Raw genomic sequence first — 18,117 nt, forward strand, 5'->3', positions numbered from 1 at the left:
TTGACAACGATTATTTCACTGGGACTTGACAACCGGGCACTTGCACAACACTGTATGCATAAGTGAACAAAAACAATAATTGTACGTTTAACCATTAAACAAAGGCTATAAAAGACCATGTATAGCACAATAGAATTGTGCCGTTTTCTCTATCATTATTATTGTTAATAACTTATAATTATTAGTAGTAGTAACAGACGTACGGAGCCGTCTTTTTTTTTCCTGAAAAATACTGGTCGCTTAACGATGACGTTGACCACTGCGACGCGTGTGTTTGGGGAAAGTATGCAGACGCAAACGTGACCCAAGAGTTGGCATTTAGAGGGTACTCGTTTTAGAAGAAGCGAATAAAAGAACTTGCGTTTTATCGGGAGGAACATCTTTATCGAATCCAAGATGAGTTCGTCAATGCCGCAGAAGCGTTACTACAGACAGCGAGCACATTCAAACCCGATGGCGCATCATTCGTTTGATTAGTGAGTGGCGTCCATGTGTATTTACTTTATCCAACAATTATAGAGCACCTTCGTGTCTTTCAATGTGAACAATATGGTTTATTATCACCATTTTATTTGAACTGTTTTCATACAAAGGAACTGTGTTCAAAAGGACTAACTGCTTTCATTCTTGTCTTATCAGTCCTGTGTGTCCAGAGGAGATGAACTGGCACACGCTCTATCCAAAATTCTTTACTGAGGAGCAGTCTGGGGAAGGAACTTCACAAGTTGAGTTTGCAGACATAGGATGCGGTTACGGGGGACTTTTAGGTAATTACGTCTTAGCCATATAGACTTGTAATGTCTGTCGACATTTGGACATTTAATGTCAGGCATCTTTTCTCAGTGGAGTTATCTCCACTCTTCCCAGACACACTCATGCTGGGCATGGAGATACGGGTGAAAGTGTCCGATTATGTCCAGGATCGTATCAAGTCATTGCGTGAGACCAATCCAGGAAGCTACCAGAACATTGCCTGCCTTCGCAGCAACGCCATGAAGTATCTTCCTAACTTCTTCAAGAAGGGACAGGTAGGATTTAAATGCATTCCATTTCATTGCTTTTGTACTTAAAATGCTTCACTTTATGAGCAGTTTTGTGGTTATGGGTCCTTGCTTACTGTATAATATCTTAATATTAATTAGGAAAAACAAGTCAAACAAAATTCTAAATAGTCATTAAATATTTCTATTAGGAGTGGGATTGTACAGGTAACCCATGTACAGTTTGTATCTTGGTTTTGCACCAGATAAAGTTCAATACATCTTCCAATTTACCACTTGCTTTGTGCTTAAAAAGAATAACTTTTTTTTCTTTCACAAAATAATCTAAATAAAATGTTTATCACTGCGCCATACAGTTTTTCAACATTAGTGTTCACTCATCTTATTGACACCTCGTGGATGTCTTGATACCTGGCCAGTCAGTTTTCGGGGCCCAATGTGGCCTGTTCCCCATGTTAACTTATGATGAGCTGTTTTTTTCTTTTTTATTTTGGACTTGGTAAAAGTTCAGGGGAACTCTAAATAATGCAATGAAAAAGCAAGCGTAGTCACCAGCACATGAAGCGGAACACTGCTGAAGTACTGTATACGATTTTAAACAATTATTACATGGACAATTCTACCTTGTACCTTGCACTGTAATACTGTAAGAATATTTACAATAGTGTGTAGAGTTGCGCTGCATCACACTGAAAGATGCCGCTTAATATCTTCTTCTCTCGTGTAGCTAACTAAAGTAAAATATAATCAACTATCAGTATGGTCTATGTTGATTGTTGAACGTTTTTCGGGTGGCTGGGCTGGTATGGATTAATGGCATTTGAATAATTTAAATGGCAAATTTTTATTTAATATATAGGTCGGTTACACCATTTTTTTTACATGGATTCAAGGTACCACTGTACAATTATCAATATATGCAAAACTGAAAAAAAAAAAGTTTTAATGGAAAGAGAGACATTTCAAAGCTGATATGATTTCCTCCTTTTTTCTACAATATAATAAACATCATAATAGTTTATTATAATGCAACTCTCGGACAGACATGGTGGAAAAAGTGGCTAAAGTTGAAGTTCTTTATTTGATGAGGAACAAAAGTCTTATGGAGATAAACTTGTCCCAGAATGATGAGAGCAGAAAGGTGTGTCAAAGGGAAGCAAAAGTTCCAAACAGACACTGGCGAGTATGGCTGCCATGAGAACTGCATCAATATTCTCCACTGATGATGCAACTGTCACCAGAATGGTGCTCGCGTCGCTCATGAGCCAAAGCAATTCACGCACTGCTCATCTGGGGTTGCAAAGCTTGAAACCTTCCATTGGAATGAATGGGTAATTGACATAGGATTAACCCGAATGCTTGCAAAATTGTCTGTCCATCTATAACGAAACACAAGCGTATTTATTTAATAGTCTTGATTAAAACAACCAGATATTATGGAAAATCAATTGGATAGATTTCTAAGATTAATCAATTAATGAATTATTTCCTTGATATGATATGAATCAGATCGGAGAGTCCCATCCTGAATGTCCTCAACTCTTCTTTTGATGCCAATTGTGGAGCAAAAGGAGGCTGACCAAAGCAGTCTGGATAGATCGTCCATAACTAATGTCATGATTTTATTCTTGAGACCACAAACTTGTAGAGAATGAATTAACAGCACCTCAGCTGGTTAAGGTCAACTTAATCAACAGAATGCTTAACAATCAATCAGCAAGTTGTTTGACCCCCCCGCCCCCACTGATTATTACCCTACAATGTCCAAACGTCAGTCTCATGCACACTTGACGTAACTTTCAAACCTGTTGAGGCTCAACGTACACAGCACATCCAGTCAAGAATGTTTTGATGGTATTACTGGGCCAATTCGATTTAATTTATTGTATTGAACTTTACTTCGTACAAATGACTACAGCTGCTAAACTACACACTTACAATACATTACCGGTACTTGTATTCTACAAAAGGAAGGCTGTCGATTTTAATAATTGTCATTAATTCACTTAAAAAGTCTCCCAACTCTGGCTATTTCAAAAACTCCTTGGCGAGAGTTTTCATGGGAAGTTTCTGTTGGGGAAAAGGGTTTTCCATTTCCTGTTCTCAACACAGAGCAGATCGAATTTTCATTACAGGTAATGACCATTGACCATCTCAGTGGGAAACAAAGTCTTCTCCCGAAAATATAAACAATGTCGCTGATTTAATTAGGCAGTTGGTCTCCTGACTTTGATGCCTGAACATTTCCTTGACTGCTAATGTGATTTGTCACACATACCAAAAGTGATTACTTAACTGCTACTTAACTGCTGACAGCGCCACCTCCACCCTACCAAGAGTTTCTACCCAAAAGCTGCAGTTGCATTAATGAGCGTAAATGAATGCTGACGTTCGGTCCTGGCACTGCCAAGGTAATAAGAGTACTCTTTCTAACAAAAAAGAATTACGCTCCTGTAGTTTAACATATGGGCTGAATTACTTTAGGGATTTCAGAACAAAAAAAAACAAAAAAAAAATGCAGGATTTCACAACAATGGAGTGATTGATGTGGTGAAGGCATCGCATCAGCTGAGTTTAGAGTACCGGTACTTTAGTGCAAGACACCTTTTATCCGCTCCATTTAGCTACAGTAATCTATGACTTGTTAAAACGCCTATTACATTACCGGGTACACAGTGATCGTATTGTACCACAGTCATATTAGTTACTTTGGACTAAATGTTCACCTCAAATGGCCCGAGGCATTTTTACGGTATATAAAAAGTGACAGTAGAGTAAGCCTACATTCATTGACAGCAACAATAGGTACATGTACAATGTTTGCACCACTAAAAAGTGTCATGGAAATAATCAACAGAGCGGTAATTTAAAACCGCACGTCTCTGGCAAAAACAATTAAAACTCAACAGCATGCATAAGGTGGCAGGTAGGTGCCCGGAGGTGTCAGAAGGGCCTCAACAAAACTGTCAAGTTTCTAACTGACATGTTATCAAAACAAGAAACATGCCCTCTGCAGTAAAGGAGTAGAAAGGTTGGAGAAAAAAAAAAAAAAAGCACAAACGAACAAGTAAGAACGGTTGCATTGAGTTCAACCTTTTCGGATCCTGAGATAATAAGAGGGTGTTCCCACTTGTGTGGCCACATTATCTCAGTTTGTTTATTTTTACTTCCCCTTTTGTAAATATATATATTTTTTGGGGTGGTTTTCAAATTCCACATTCAAAGTGGTTTGAATGTTATTTAAGGGAGCTGGCAGACTAATATCAACAGATGTGCGTTTTGACGTGCGAAACTATCGGGAATTATTAAGGGGAATTCCAGTTTGTAAGTGGCAGTGTTTAACAACCAACTGCAAAGTCTTGTGGCTGCCATGTTTGAAATGTGACATTGTATAGTATCAAGGTAGTTATTTAAAAAAAATAGAAACTGAAATTGAGTGATTCAAAGTTGTTCAGTCTCTCACTTGAGGCTTCTTAACCATTCTCCTTTCTTTTCAGCTTAGTAAGATGTTCTTCCTTTTCCCGGACCCTCATTTTAAGAAGACCAAACACAAATGGAGGATCATCAGTCCCACGTTGTTAGCAGAGTATGCCTACACGCTGAGAATCGGGGTACGTACCACGCAAACCCAAGCGCGGTCATGTAACATTTGTGAGAAGCGAAATTGTTTTGGTTTCAACGAGAGGTAGATTTTCTCCCAAATTTTGCAGATGTCTGGCCAAAACTGTTCGCTTTGTTCTGCAGAAGAACAAACAACCGTGGAACACTGACTTCATATTATGAGAAGTACTGTATGTTGCTTTTGTGCCATGTATTGTTAATATGCATGTCAAATCATTTCTACAGCATGCTATCTATCCCTACAACAAAAAAATGCCCCTCCTTCGAATGTCGCAATTTACAAAACAGCTCAATGTCATTATTTAAATCCCTAAGTGTAATGTGTTTTGTGTTACACAAAAGCATTGTCGATATTTAAACAGCGAGGAAGTATGTGCTCAAATGTCTGTCAGTGTGTTAACCACAGGCCGGATGATATCCGCCGCTGTGCTCATAAATGATTCACTTTCCCGGAAGTTTCTCTTTTATGTGGACCTACACGACACCAAGCCAGGCAGGCGCTGATGTGCTGGCCCATCCGCCAGCCGAGAAAAAAACCCAGAAGCATGTCAGCCTAGCATTAGCTGTAGCCACAGTTTTGCCTACTCTGGCCAGATGAGCATAACAGGAAAACGCAGGCGGAAGCTTGCTGCTTCAATCTCGACTTCGTTCTTTTTTTATTTAATTTTTTTTAAATACAGGTCCGCATTCAACAAAATAGGAAAACAACTACCGGTATGCAACTGTAGGAGACCGAGACAAAGCACCTATAGAAATATTAAACTATATGCAGTGTCTTCTGTTTTTTTACACCAGATGTCTTTGAGAGCTACCAAAAATGACCATTTAGCCTTTATTTGGCTATAGACAACAGCATTATATCTCATGATGTCATTTATCCTATCATATAATATACTGCATATGGCTATCACAAAATAACATTTTTCCAATCACTTATCCTATCAATTATGGCTGACCTTTTTTTCCACCCCTGATAATATATATCATATCGATAATACACACGTATAACGTTTTCTTTTGTCCAAATATGCCAGTGATAAAGAAAAGAACATTCCAGCAAGTTTGGGTTCAAAGCATCAATGTCATCAGCCCATTTTAATCGGAATCATCACTGTGCGTACATTTGCTTAAAGTACACTATTAATTAAGTTTGGTTGCACTGTGAGCTCATGTAGCTGTATCTTGATTGGAGGCAAAAAAAAACCTCTGGGAGTTGTAAGGCGCACGTGGTGGTTCTGCCATTTCAAAGGCGACACAGGTTCGTGTATCACGTGGATCCAATATCATGATTTTCGGTGTGCGAACTTTATACCCACTCATTCCGTCGACTGGTTTTACAGTGTCGAAATCCCCGAGTTGCCTGCTGTGCCTATACCCTGCATCCTATATGTCTTCCCTCCAGTCACCAATCCTTTGCTGGTAACAAAGAAGGGCCTTGTGCCGAATTAAGTTTTATAGTTTTCCCTTTGGCATGTATGTGCATGTCTGTGTGTGTGTGTGTGTGTGTGTGCGCGCGTGCGTCTGTACAAGGTCTGCCAGGACCTTTTCTTTTGGCACCCCGCCATACCTGTGCTGGTGGGTGGGGTGGCTGTCATAGAAGTCTACTTGCTCAACTCAACTGTATTTATAGAGCACTTTAACGACCCTTTTTGCATATAAAGTGCAAAATATAAAATATTCGTACAACAACACTGTTAAAACAAAGCAAACCAAAGCACAAAACACTAAAACAATACTGAGTGTCATGTTGAGTGAAAAGCCACTTGCACGATCTCCCCCAAAGCGCAAATTACAGTTAATGAGTGACACAACGTCGAAGTTGCTCAGGGCTCAGATAACGACCAATTACATCTCACCTGTTTTGCTGAAGCGGAGCCATGATTCGTCCTTATCTGAGCCCTGAGCAACTTTGACGTCATCTTCAGTCGACAGAAGTGACAAAATGGCCGCCCCGTGAGCTAACTAAAAACGGGTGAATTTCTCATATTCCACAAACGCAATATTCATCAGAATGCCATGTTTAGACTAGTTTTAGACAAGTGGGCCTGCATAGAACATATTCTGGGAAAAAATATGTTTGGGTTGACTTCCTCCTCAAAAAATAAAATTAAATTAAATTAAAAAAAAAAAAAAAAAGGCAGATTCCGATATTCGTCAAAACACTGAATATCGGCCCGGCCGATGAATCGGACGATCCCTACAATCTTTTGCTGCTGACCACAAGTCACATTTGAAACAGCTGAAGCGGCTAAATTGTGTCCAGTCTGGTGTACCTCGGTTTCCCTGGGAAAAAAAAAAGGGAGCTAAAGTGCAGTGCAGTGTGGTAATATGTGCCATGACTGAGTTTTCTAAGAAGTCCTTGTTCTAGTAGAGCTATCTGTGCAATCTCCAGTGTAAACTGCAGCGACATAGGGGATTAACCTCTGTGTTGTCTCTGGGTTATTTTTATCACGCTGCCAAGGATCATTGCTCTGCACATGTGATGAAACCTTCAGACGCAATTTACGCTGAAAGCTTAATAAGTGGAATGGCTCTCGCCGGACCACAGACCTCAGCCAGGGTTGCATAACCCTCATTTGGATCTGCACTGTAAGTTGTACTCCACCAAATATACCCGCAGTGCCTTGAAAAAATATACAGCCGCTTCTCAAATTCATATTTTTTGGGCGCACAGTATCCCCACTTCAGACAGAGATAACATGCCCTAAAATACCCTCAACGCCGTGGCTAATAGGAAACTCGTGTCAAGGAAGTACTGTGTGTCGAAGTTTGAAAAGCTTTGTATGTTGGGGAGAAGCTAAGTCCACCTTGTTTTGTTAGTGGAAAAAGTCTTGGAGAGTCTTTGCTGCATGTACGTTTTTTTTTTCTCTGCTGTGTGGCTGTTAAAAACCTCAGCTTACAAGGCGGTCTTATTATTGCTTCACTATTGGTATTTTTATGGGTTACATAGGTGCAAATTTCCGGTGAAAAGGCATCTGTAAGCCATTTATTTTAAAAGGTAATGTGAGATAAGAGTGAAATGATATACTGTAGCTGAAACTAGCCATTCTACACCATTTTGGTGGGGCATCGATTACTTGCATTTTATTTTTATTTTTTTCACAATTTGTGGTATCTAGGGGACTTTACTCTACATATATTTTTAGTAGTGCTCAACAATGAACGAAATTCAAATCCACATCGCAATGTAATCGAATGCACTTTTCAAATCACAAAGGCTGCAATTTGGCGGGGGGCTGTGTCATTTTGGTTGGTCGCTAGGTTTCATTTTAAGAGTTTGTTTTTTTTCCACCCCATATGGACTCTAGATAAGTTCAGTGCTTAATAAGTGCAATCCACGTTTCCATGTCATTGTCTCATGAAACATGAAATGTTGTAGTGGTAAAATCGCACAATTGTTTGCATTATTGTTGTAATCAGACTTGCGACTTAGTGAATTATGTTTACTCCACACCCGTTTGGTGGAATTTTGTGATTTTTTATTTTATTGGCTGTTCTGTGTGTGTCTCTTTAGGGTTTGGTTTACACCATCACAGACGTGGAGGAGGTCCACCTTTGGATGGTGAAGCACTTCAATGAACATCCATTATTTACACGGGTCCCCGATGAAGAGCTGGTACGTGGAGCTCCCCCCCCCCCTCTGTGTTTGCAGGCCACACACAACTGTATTTGTTTTCTGTCTGCTCCACAGAGGTCACACTTTTTTTTTTTTTTGCGGTGTTCCACTTTCTTTGAGGGGTTAACTTTTCAAGTGAGAATTTGGGTAAATATTTAAACTCTCTAAGCTCTCTATTGTAGTGCAGCCTTTCGAATTGAGACATCCAGTTTAATGCATGTCAGCAGTTAGAGGTTCAGGTCTAACCCAGACTCCCCCCCAACCCCCCCGCTTTGGGTCAATGAAATCTGGCGGTATTTTCCATCTCATTTCTCAGCTGATGACTGCTATGTAAAATGAAGATAATTCAGAATCAGAAGCAGAAATGGTCTCCTCCGCTTTCCGCTCCATGTCAAGGTCGAATTTGTGAGCATAACACAATGATCCTCAAAAAATTCATTTGATTTTGAATGCGGATCTGCTATGGCGTGTATAACTTGTAAAGGTAGCGTTAAATGCTTGCTGTGTGTTCAACATTTTCAAACAAACGGGCGCATCATGATATCTCACTTTTTATTAATGTATGACGCACGGGTGTGTTTGTGTCTCATACAAATAATTTGTTTCTGCAGGTTGATGATGTCATAATTTCACGATTGGGTGTGTGCACAGAGGAGGGAAAGAAAGTGCAGCGGAACAAAGGGGAAAACTTTCGTGCTATTTTCCGGCGGATTGAAGATCCAGTATTGGTCTAAAACCTACGGACATTGAATGAAACACAAAAACAGACTTTTGCTGTGCCTGGTGCAACTTGGAGAATTAAACGGAAATGCTGTTTTGAAAGGCACATGGTGGATCTGCTACATTACACCATCATGAGTGGTGGTGTGTGTAGTTTTTTTTTTTTTTTTTTTTTTTTTTTTTAAAGATGTTCTCTTTCTGCTTTTTGTTGACTTTTAAAGATGTTCTTTTTTTTTTCAGTAAATCCCATTGTGAAACTCAATCTGTGTATCATTGTCCTGCATTTGTCATAAAGTCAAAACAATAAAGGGGGCAGGTATATTTTAAAAACAATAAAAACTGGCTATCTCCTAAAAAAAAAAAAAAAAGTAAAATTGTCAGAGCTGGGCATTTGACTAAAAATGGAGCGTCCGTCATCCGTCAGCAGTGAGGGTTACCCTTCCCTTGTCCGTCATCCGTCATTTTTCCTGGGGGGGAAAAAAATAGAACCCGTCTATAAACCGGTCCGCCTCTACTTTTAAACGGCCATTCGTCGACCGTCATCAAAATGAGCGTCTGTCAGTGGTCCGTCACAGATGCATAGAATGCCCAGCTCTGCAAATTGTCATGGATATCCTCAGTGAGAAACATCCACAAAATCCAGCCTCTCGTCAGATTTCTCATCTCACCAGTTAATTTTTGCACCTTGAATTTTTTTTTCTTTTTTATGTCAGGAGTTTGGAAGTATTTACTGCTGCAGGGGATGCGATAAGAAACAGGCCAGCACTTGGCTCAGTCAATTGAGGGTGAAAATGGATAGAAAAATGCACCTTGATGGCGTCATATGTGGTTTTTGCTAGATTTTGACACTGAGATGTATTAGTTAATTTAGTAATATGAATTTGCAGTTATTTACAAGAAGAAAAAAAAGCTTTGTCCTTACCTGTTACCGGAAGTTGTTTTTCCTCATTCTTCCACTTCTCCATTCTGCTCAGTCGTGTTAATTTGCCCAGATGCTTGTTTATGACGTTATAAATTCATTAATCCATGCCATGTGCACCAAAGCTGTTGAAAGCAGTCATACAATATGGGTCATTGAATACATGTAATCTGCGTTTGACTGGCGACCAGTCCGGGTTGTCAAAATCAGCTGTGATCGGCGCCAGCTCACCAGCAACCCTAATGAGAACAAACACTTCAGAAAATGGATTGAAACAGGAACGAAAAATAAACACTTTTGTTAAACTTATTCATGTGCTTTACAGGAAAGGGAAGTTCAAGACTAAAACCATTTGCGTTAGATAAAACTAGTGGTGACGTGTTGCGGAAGTTGCATTTGGTCCCATCTGGACCTCAGATTTGTTGAAGTCATCACCCTTTTCTCTGGATGTGTTTACAGAGGCAGCTGTTGATAACTTGTGAAAATGTTCCTGCGACCTGCTTCTTCTTTAAAGGGTACTCGTCAGACCCAAACTCAGCCTGAAGACTTAAAGAACTCCTGACTCGTGCGTTCCCACTTACAACAAATCGGAGGTGATTCATAATGCACATGCAACAGGAAAATCCTCTGACATCAACATATTAAAGATAAGACGGTAAAGATGATACAATTGCTAAATCTAAATTGTTTTTGTGCAACCTTAGCAAAGCTGCGGTGCTCTTGTCTTTTACAGGGCTTCCACATTTTGGGAATCGCCTCATCGGTATGTGCTCGCAACTCATGTTGTATTATAAAAATCTAGAAGGAAATTGTGTATTTCTTAATCATATGCAACCTCCACCATCAGGCCATAGACCTCATTTGACTCTTTGCCCCAAAAGGGATTAGGGGATTTAACATTGCTCCCGCTAATCTCTCAGGTCAAGTTTCAGGTCATGACGGTAATATTCTGCTTGTATTGACTCACTATTGTTATTATTCGATGAAATCAAGGGCCAGCATATGTATGTTGGAAATAATAGCAATGTCTAATGGATACCAGAAATTGTTTGAAAGTGGCAAGATGCTGCAGCCTCTCTTAAGTGTTTGCACCTGCAGCTCATGACATCATGACTGCCTCATTATTTAAGTCACTCCGTATCAGCTGACCAAAACAAGACACTGAAGCGGTCTTGTTCTGTACTTTTTCCCCCCTTAGATGCTGGAATTATCCGATAAGGATGGAATTCAGTCCCAGGCACTCTTTACTTACGTCTTTCTGAAGTCAACATGCAGCGGATATAAAAAGCGAACATATCGCTGTTAAAATACGAGGCTTTTCCCGATTTGGAAAACAATAAGGCTTGGAGAGATTATTTCAGCACATTGAACAGTTTTTTAATGACTCAATTTGGGCAGTTTAATTGAACATGTAGTCGACCCCCTCTATTATGATAGCAAAAATCAGTTAAAATTGACACCTGAAGTAGGCTCCAGCACTCCCTCGATCCTTGTGAGGTTAAGCGGTATAGATAATGGATGGATGGATGGATGAAATGCATTCAGGGGTAAAACAAAATTCAAATCCCCCCAAAATCTTAAAAAAAAAAAAAAATGCCCATAAACATTCAATATTTAACTCATTCAAATTTACATGTCTTTTCATAGTCCAGCGATTCAATCCCAGGAATTTATTTAGATATTTTTTTCCTATTTTTTTTTCAAACGTTAGGGTAAAAGAGGGTCTGAAAATGTCTGGCAGTTTTTTTTTGTTTTTTTTGTTTTTTTAAATATTGAAAAAATGTTGTTTTTTTTAAATCCACGAATTTGCTATATTACCTTATTCAGTCTTTTGGAGGTATTGGTCGGTCTGCATGGCGCTACATAACATTTGACCACACTTCCTGCTCTCAAGGTGTCAGATTGTGAAGCATTTCTTGTGCACAACCCCCACACATTTTCAACTGGAACTAATTTGGCATGAAAACAACACCATGCATCACCAGAAAAACACCATATGCACATTGAAGCACGGTCGCGGCAGTATCGTGCCTCAGGCTGTTTTTCTTCAGCTGAAACAGGGGCTTTGGTCAAGATGGAGGGGATTATATGCCGGTCCAAATAGCGCAACCCCTTCAGCTGTCTGCGTAAAAAGCTCAAGCTGCAGAGGAATTTCACCTTTTGGCATGTCATTGACCCCACGCATGCATCCAAATGAACAAAAGAATGTTTCCAATAGAAGATGATTAAAGTTTTGGAATGGCCCGGACAGACCTAAATCCAGTTGATTATATGAAAATGACTGTGCATGCCCTCAAAATCGAACACTTTTGGAGCACTCTTGCAACAAAGAGAGGTCAAACGTTCTTAAATCAACATGTACCATGCTGAGATTCACACCCCAAAACTGTCAATAATGTAAACGGTTCCACAAAGTATTAGTTTCAGCATGTGCACGCTGATGACAGCTTTGGTCAAGAATGTGACCTGGTCCTTGGGACTAGCCTAATGCAGATATGCCCGCAAAATAATCCGAATATTCTTTCAAGGATTTCAAAGGCTAATCACATTTGAGATGAATGAATTCAAAGATAAGGTCTCTTCCCATGTATTATTTAAAACAAACACAAGCAATGAATTAATCTGTGTTACAATAAACTATCAGATTTACTATACATAAATGTTTTGGTATTATAGGTTAGGCCTATGCTAAAATAAAGTCAAATGAATCACGAATTAACATGAAAGGCAGTCTATCTATCCATCTACTTCAATTAGTTGATAACCTTCTAAACTTGCAGTCTTTTATGCTATGACGTCACACAATTCTGTCAAACAAGTGTGACGTAAACATAAATGAGGAAATCCTACAACAACAATGCGAGCAAATCTGTGGCTTTATACTTTCAAGTTTTCATGTTTTGTGAAACAATGTGTAAACATGTGGACTGCACTTCTTGAGCACTGATCTAGACACTATAAACACATTTCTAACCTCATTTTTGGCTGAACAAAAAGACGCAGAGGTTTGTTTCTTTTTCATAGTGCCTCTGAAAATGTCATTCTACGGCGTCGCGCTGTCAAGTTGAGTTTGATTAATTGTTCGGCCCAACGTAACACCACCACACACATGGCGGGCATGTCGCCAATAGCTTTATATTCCGACATATGCATTTAGGAATAGAGCATTTTATTTTATTATTACCAGTTTGTTACTTTACAATATTGAGTAGTCATATTAGTAATTCATGAATACAATCCTTGAGCTTTTGCATTTTATCTCAAAGGCCCATCAACTTTCTGCTCGTTCCAGTGCCACCCTACCAAAGGTGTCGTCTCGTCTGAAACCAAAACATATGTTCAGAATGTGGAAGCACATCTGGATGGTCTGCTTCTATTCAACATCGCTGCAAGAAAGTCACGCGTTTGAATCGGTGTGTCGACTCGGGCCTCTCTGTGCTGGAAAAATGTTTATGAGGCCATCTCAAATTGTGTTTTTTGGTCTAAATGTAACAAGACATCAACCATAGCGAGACATCTTTCTTTTTTTCTCGGGAATGTGGGTCGTATCATTGCAGTGGAATGTGTAGGGTAAAAAAAACTCTATTGTGCTGCAGTCTATACTATGCAAAATAAAAATAAAAAATCACACCACGTGAGTTAATCGCCATTTGACTTGATGTTAATTCGATTCCAGCAGGCTGATTATTGAGCAACTAATCACAGAAGAGAGATACTCAGTTCCTATAGTGGCACATGTTGCCATGGTAGTGCTCATCCATCACACGGACGATGAAAAAGTCTTTGAATTACAATCGGACGGAGTACACGTGGCGCCCAGATGCTGTTAATTCAACAGATGTCATTCACCACATACTTAAAAAATCCTACACACGGGTGACAAATAAATTGAAAAGCAACATTAAAGGTTTTTTTTTTGTCAACGCAATGCCAAAAGTAGCTGGGGCACCTGAAGCAAATTATTTATTGAAGTCTAATCCGTGTGCATTGGCGTTCAAGTAATCTGGTTCATTTGTTGCTAATCCATTCAAAGTGAAATTTTATGTAAGACACAAATCTTAGCAACTCAGCTTTATTCCTCGTACTATAACAAAAAGCACAGCTTTAACAAAGTGCTTTACATCAAAGAAGACAATAATTAAAATAGTAATACAATAAAAAATAACTGAGTAAAATGTTCTTTTGTAAGTCTGAGACACTTAAAAAAAAAAAAAACAGATTACAAGAAAGATAATCAGCTCCAGGGAGAAATTTCAGGATAAACCTGAAATGCACTGTAACCATAGCTGAACTTAATTTGAGCATCTCTAAACGTTTGAATACACATCCAAATTTTTGCACAAGTTACTGTTGGATCCATTAAATTTTCAAGGACATCTGTTTGTGTTGCAGCCAGCTGATGATCGTCTAAACTCGGCGGCCACTGATTCTGAGAACGTTCTGTTTTGAAGGCCATCTACTGCTAGATGTTGCCTTGGTCTCATGACTTTAAAATGTGAACAATATAATGACAAAGAGGACTGTTTCCTGACCCGATCATTTATTGGCAGACAACTTGTGACAGAATTTTATATGACCCGCTATGCAATTGGAAAATCAAATCAAGACTGAGAGGGAAACGTAAAGGCCAGAAATTTTAAACCCGAAAATGCTTGTTAGAAAGGATAATATGTGCTTGATCATATTTTTCCACCTTATTTCGTTTCGTGATTTCAGTATGGCTCTCGGACGACGACCAGTAATGGTCTGTGATGGGAAAAGGGATCCTCACCCCTGCCCTAAAGGTCGAAATGGTTGTCTAAAAGTAATGAATGACAAACTACAAAATCCCCCAAAGTTAAACGTTGTGTGAAGTCAAAATAAATATAGAAGCTAATGATTTTCCAATTCGTTTGTTGGACCACAAAGCCATGCATGCCACGTAACATGGACAATGTGCCTTGGCGCCTAATTGCCATTGGCCAAGCAATTGGCACTAAGGCAAGCCGAGAGCATTGCACATGCTGCTGACACCCTGGGTGGTCCTTAAACTTTTTAGTCCAGAGGACACCATGACTGTATTTCCAATACCAATTTTAAAAATGGACTGACCACAGTACTTTCCCCCCCTCCTATTTTGTGTCCCATCACAGGACAGTTTGGGTCCAGCAAAGTCAGTGAGCAAAATGACATCAAGGGATCGGTCAAAGCTAAATTTGGAAATAACCTCAAGCATACAGTGATTATTAGCCGCTCTCTCTATTTATCCAACTTTGATCCTTGCAGCCTTTGAAAAAATATATTATGATGTCAATGGAATTAGTGCGACGGCGGCTCCAATTGGAACAGGCAGGCCAGTTGTCGCACACTTCTATTTTATGACAGAGCAGTGAGCCCGAGCCCGCTCGTACACACATACAGTCGGCTCCAAAAGTATTGGAACGACAAGGTCAATTCCTTTGGTTTGGCTGCATACTGAAGACATTTGGATTTCAGATCAAAAGTTGAATATGAGACACGAGTTCAGAAGTCAAGCTTTTATTTCATGGTATTTACATCTAGATGTGTTCAACAACTCGGGACAGAGCACCTTTCGTTTGAAGCCCACCACTTTTCAAGTGAGCGGAAGTATTGGAACAGACACGATTAACTTAAAGTGAAAAGCATTTCATATTTGGTGGCATAACCATTATTTTCAATAACTGTATCAAACCTGCATTCTGGCGCATTCTCAATTCCAAATGCTTTTTCCAGGCCTTTACTGCAGCCTCTTTCCTTTCTGGTTTGTTTCTCCCTTCAGTCTCCTCTTCAGGATGTAAAATGCATGCTCTATTGGGTTAAAGTCCGGTGATTGACTTGTGGTATTGAAAATGGTTGGTTAGACGACAAGACTAAAATTGTAAATTTACATAGTTAGAAAGGTGGCTCCTACCCAGGACCCAAACATACTAAAATACATATACTGCCATAACATTGTCATATACATAACACTGAATTTAAAAAAAATGTTATTACAGGAAATAATTTACGTAATTTACGAGGGGAAAAAAAATTCTAATAATGAGTATTTAACAACCCTAAAGCGGAAGTCAATCCAAACATATTTTTTTCAAGAATATGTTCCCAGCAGGCCCACTAGTTGAAACACTGCATTCTGATTAATTTTGCATTTGTGGAATATAAATTAAGCAGCAAAATGCACTCGTTTTTAGCCATCTCTGGTGGCGGCCATTTTGTCTTATGTCGACTGAAAATGACATCACAACTGTTCACAACAACCAATCACGGCTCAGATTCAGAAAACAGGTCAGCCGTGATTGGTCGTTGTGAGCAGTTGTGATGTCATTTTCAGTCGACAGAAGACAAAATGGCCGCCCCCAGCGATGGCTCAAAACAAGTGCATTTTGCTGCTTAACTTACATTCCACAAACGCCAAATTAATAAGAATGTCGTGTTTCAACTAGTGGGCCTGCTGGGAACATATTCTTGAAAAAAAAATATGTTCGGGGTTGACTTCCGCTTTAAACAAATTTTACAACTTCATTCTTCAACTTCAATAATGATTTTTATCCTTGTAAAATTTTGTAACTTCAATTATGATTTTTACTCTTGTAAAATGTTCTAACTTCACCGTAATGCAACTTTTTTCCCTTTTGCGTGTGACCCTAATACTCCTTTTCAGGATTAAATGCGCCACCATTGCTGTTCTTTTGTCCATACCGTTCCAACCATTTTACTTAGACTGATGTGCCAAAAAAACAAAGTGCTTTTAGCAAGGGTGTGTAGATGGGCATGCTGTGGTGTGGGTCGCCACATTTGCCCCAAACTCCCCGCAAATACAAAGTCATCCCCTGTCTATGGGAGGAGGGACACAGAACACACTGAACAAGACACACAGTCGCACGCACAATCTCACTTGCACAAATGTGTGTGTGTGTGTTCGAGTGCAAGCATGCATGTTCACAGAGACAGGCAGACTGCAGCCATGAACTTTAACATACTAGTCTGGGAGTATAGAGCTGTCTCACCCCTGGGCGCCCTGCCAACACAATGAGGGAAAATACCTCTCAGGCTGTCCCCGCCGAGCTCCAGAACATGATCTACAACTGGGCCACATCAGTTCCCACCGCAGGGCGGCACAAAGGGGCTATTCTTTCACGCCACCTCTCATGTTCTTTCATAATCAATATTAAATCCCTCGTTTCTCCGTTCATTAAATATATCACATTCGGCCCACAGTTTAATCCGTCAGCTACTTGTGTGGTCGTGAAAGAGTTTCCTAATGAGAAAAATGAGGTGGACAAAGATGAGCAACTAAGCCATTGTTGCAGAAAGCATTTGGAATGTGCGCATAGGTGAAACTGATGACATTTTTGTTTTAACTGGAGTAAGAATGTAGCGAGAGGAATTTCTTCATTCACGCTATCCAGCACGCATTATCAAAAATGATTTACTTTGTTGAGATGCTTGTTGCAAGAAAGTTTTTTTTTGGGGTGGTCACTTTTTCAGTTTCACTATAGGGACATTTGCCCCCATGCAAACATTGGTAGAATTCCATATTGATTCCCATTGAGCTTTCCAGCTTTGCGTTCCCGTGTGGAGTGTTGCTGCCCGTCCACACACACAACAGCACCTTCCAGATGTCTGTTCCACAAACTTTCCATTTGTGATGTTCCGTTTCTGTATGAGTTTAGCTTTTTGTATAAAAAGGGTTACATGTCCCCATAGTTAATGAAAACTAATGACATAACTTGAACCAACATTGTAATAACATTTTTGTTCATGAAATAAAATAAAAAAATGAAAACGCTTCAAACTAAATAAATAAATGAAACTGCATCGTAAGTATATAAAACTGACTATAAATGTTGCGAAGATGTCCTTTTTCTTTGTCAATTCATATTATTCATGAGCTGTCGGGGTTCATTTTAAATGTATTCATTTTGGTAGGAAGGTCAACCAGTCATTTGAGAATTGTGGTTCACCTTAATTTATTGCACTATACTTTTTTTATGTTCCACTTGACAAATACTCTATTTTTTATTATTATTATTTTTAAACTAAACTAAAATGAAGCAAACCCTTCATTAAAACCCTGATCTAAAAATGAATTAAACCTAACTGAAATTAACGGTAAACTACAAAAGTGAAAACGAACTACATTGAAAAACCCAAACTATTACAACCCTGGACTTGACAGCATGTTTGTTATTTAAAGGCGGAGTTTGCAACTTTAAAAACAAAACAAAGCACTTTTTGTA

At 39.3% G+C, this 18,117-nt stretch overlaps 1 protein-coding gene across 2 annotated transcripts; it reads left to right on the forward strand.

Moving 5' to 3' along the window:
* The first annotated feature begins 250 nt into the window (after positions 1-250).
* mettl1 (methyltransferase 1, tRNA methylguanosine) lies at positions 251-9,220 on the forward strand. Of its 2 annotated transcripts, none has more exons than XM_086040738.1 (6): positions 251-476; positions 640-767; positions 844-1,028; positions 4,499-4,612; positions 8,137-8,238; positions 8,850-9,220. In XM_086040738.1, the coding sequence occupies exons 1-6, from the start codon at positions 397-399 to the stop codon at positions 8,970-8,972; spliced, it is 732 nt and encodes a 243-aa protein (XP_085896864.1). In that variant the 5' UTR covers positions 251-396; the 3' UTR covers positions 8,973-9,220. The 2 variants fall into 2 exon arrangements, with proteins under 2 accessions (XP_085896864.1, XP_085896865.1); XM_086040739.1 differs by having other exon boundaries at positions 868-1,028.
* Positions 9,221-18,117: the final 8,897 nt, after the last annotated feature.

Source organism: Filicampus tigris, chromosome 9, assembly GCF_054856515.1.
Source record: "Filicampus tigris isolate MCC_2025a chromosome 9, RoL_Ftig_1.0, whole genome shotgun sequence".
In the NCBI taxonomy this organism is placed as follows: Eukaryota; Metazoa; Chordata; class Actinopteri; order Syngnathiformes; family Syngnathidae; genus Filicampus; species Filicampus tigris.

What these genes read in the sequence shown, in the direction of transcription:
- mettl1 (XM_086040738.1), top strand. Translation starts at nt 397, where the DNA reads ATGAGTTCGTCAATGCCGCAGAAGCGTTACTACAGACAGCGAGCACAT. An exon ending in GCGCATCATTCGTTTGATTA is followed by an intron (nt 477 to 639) that starts GTGAGTGGCGTC and finishes TTGTCTTATCAG; the next exon opens with TCCTGTGTGTCCAGAGGAGA. An exon ending in GGGTCCCCGATGAAGAGCTG is followed by an intron (nt 8,239 to 8,849) that starts GTACGTGGAGCT and finishes TTGTTTCTGCAG; the next exon opens with GTTGATGATGTCATAATTTC.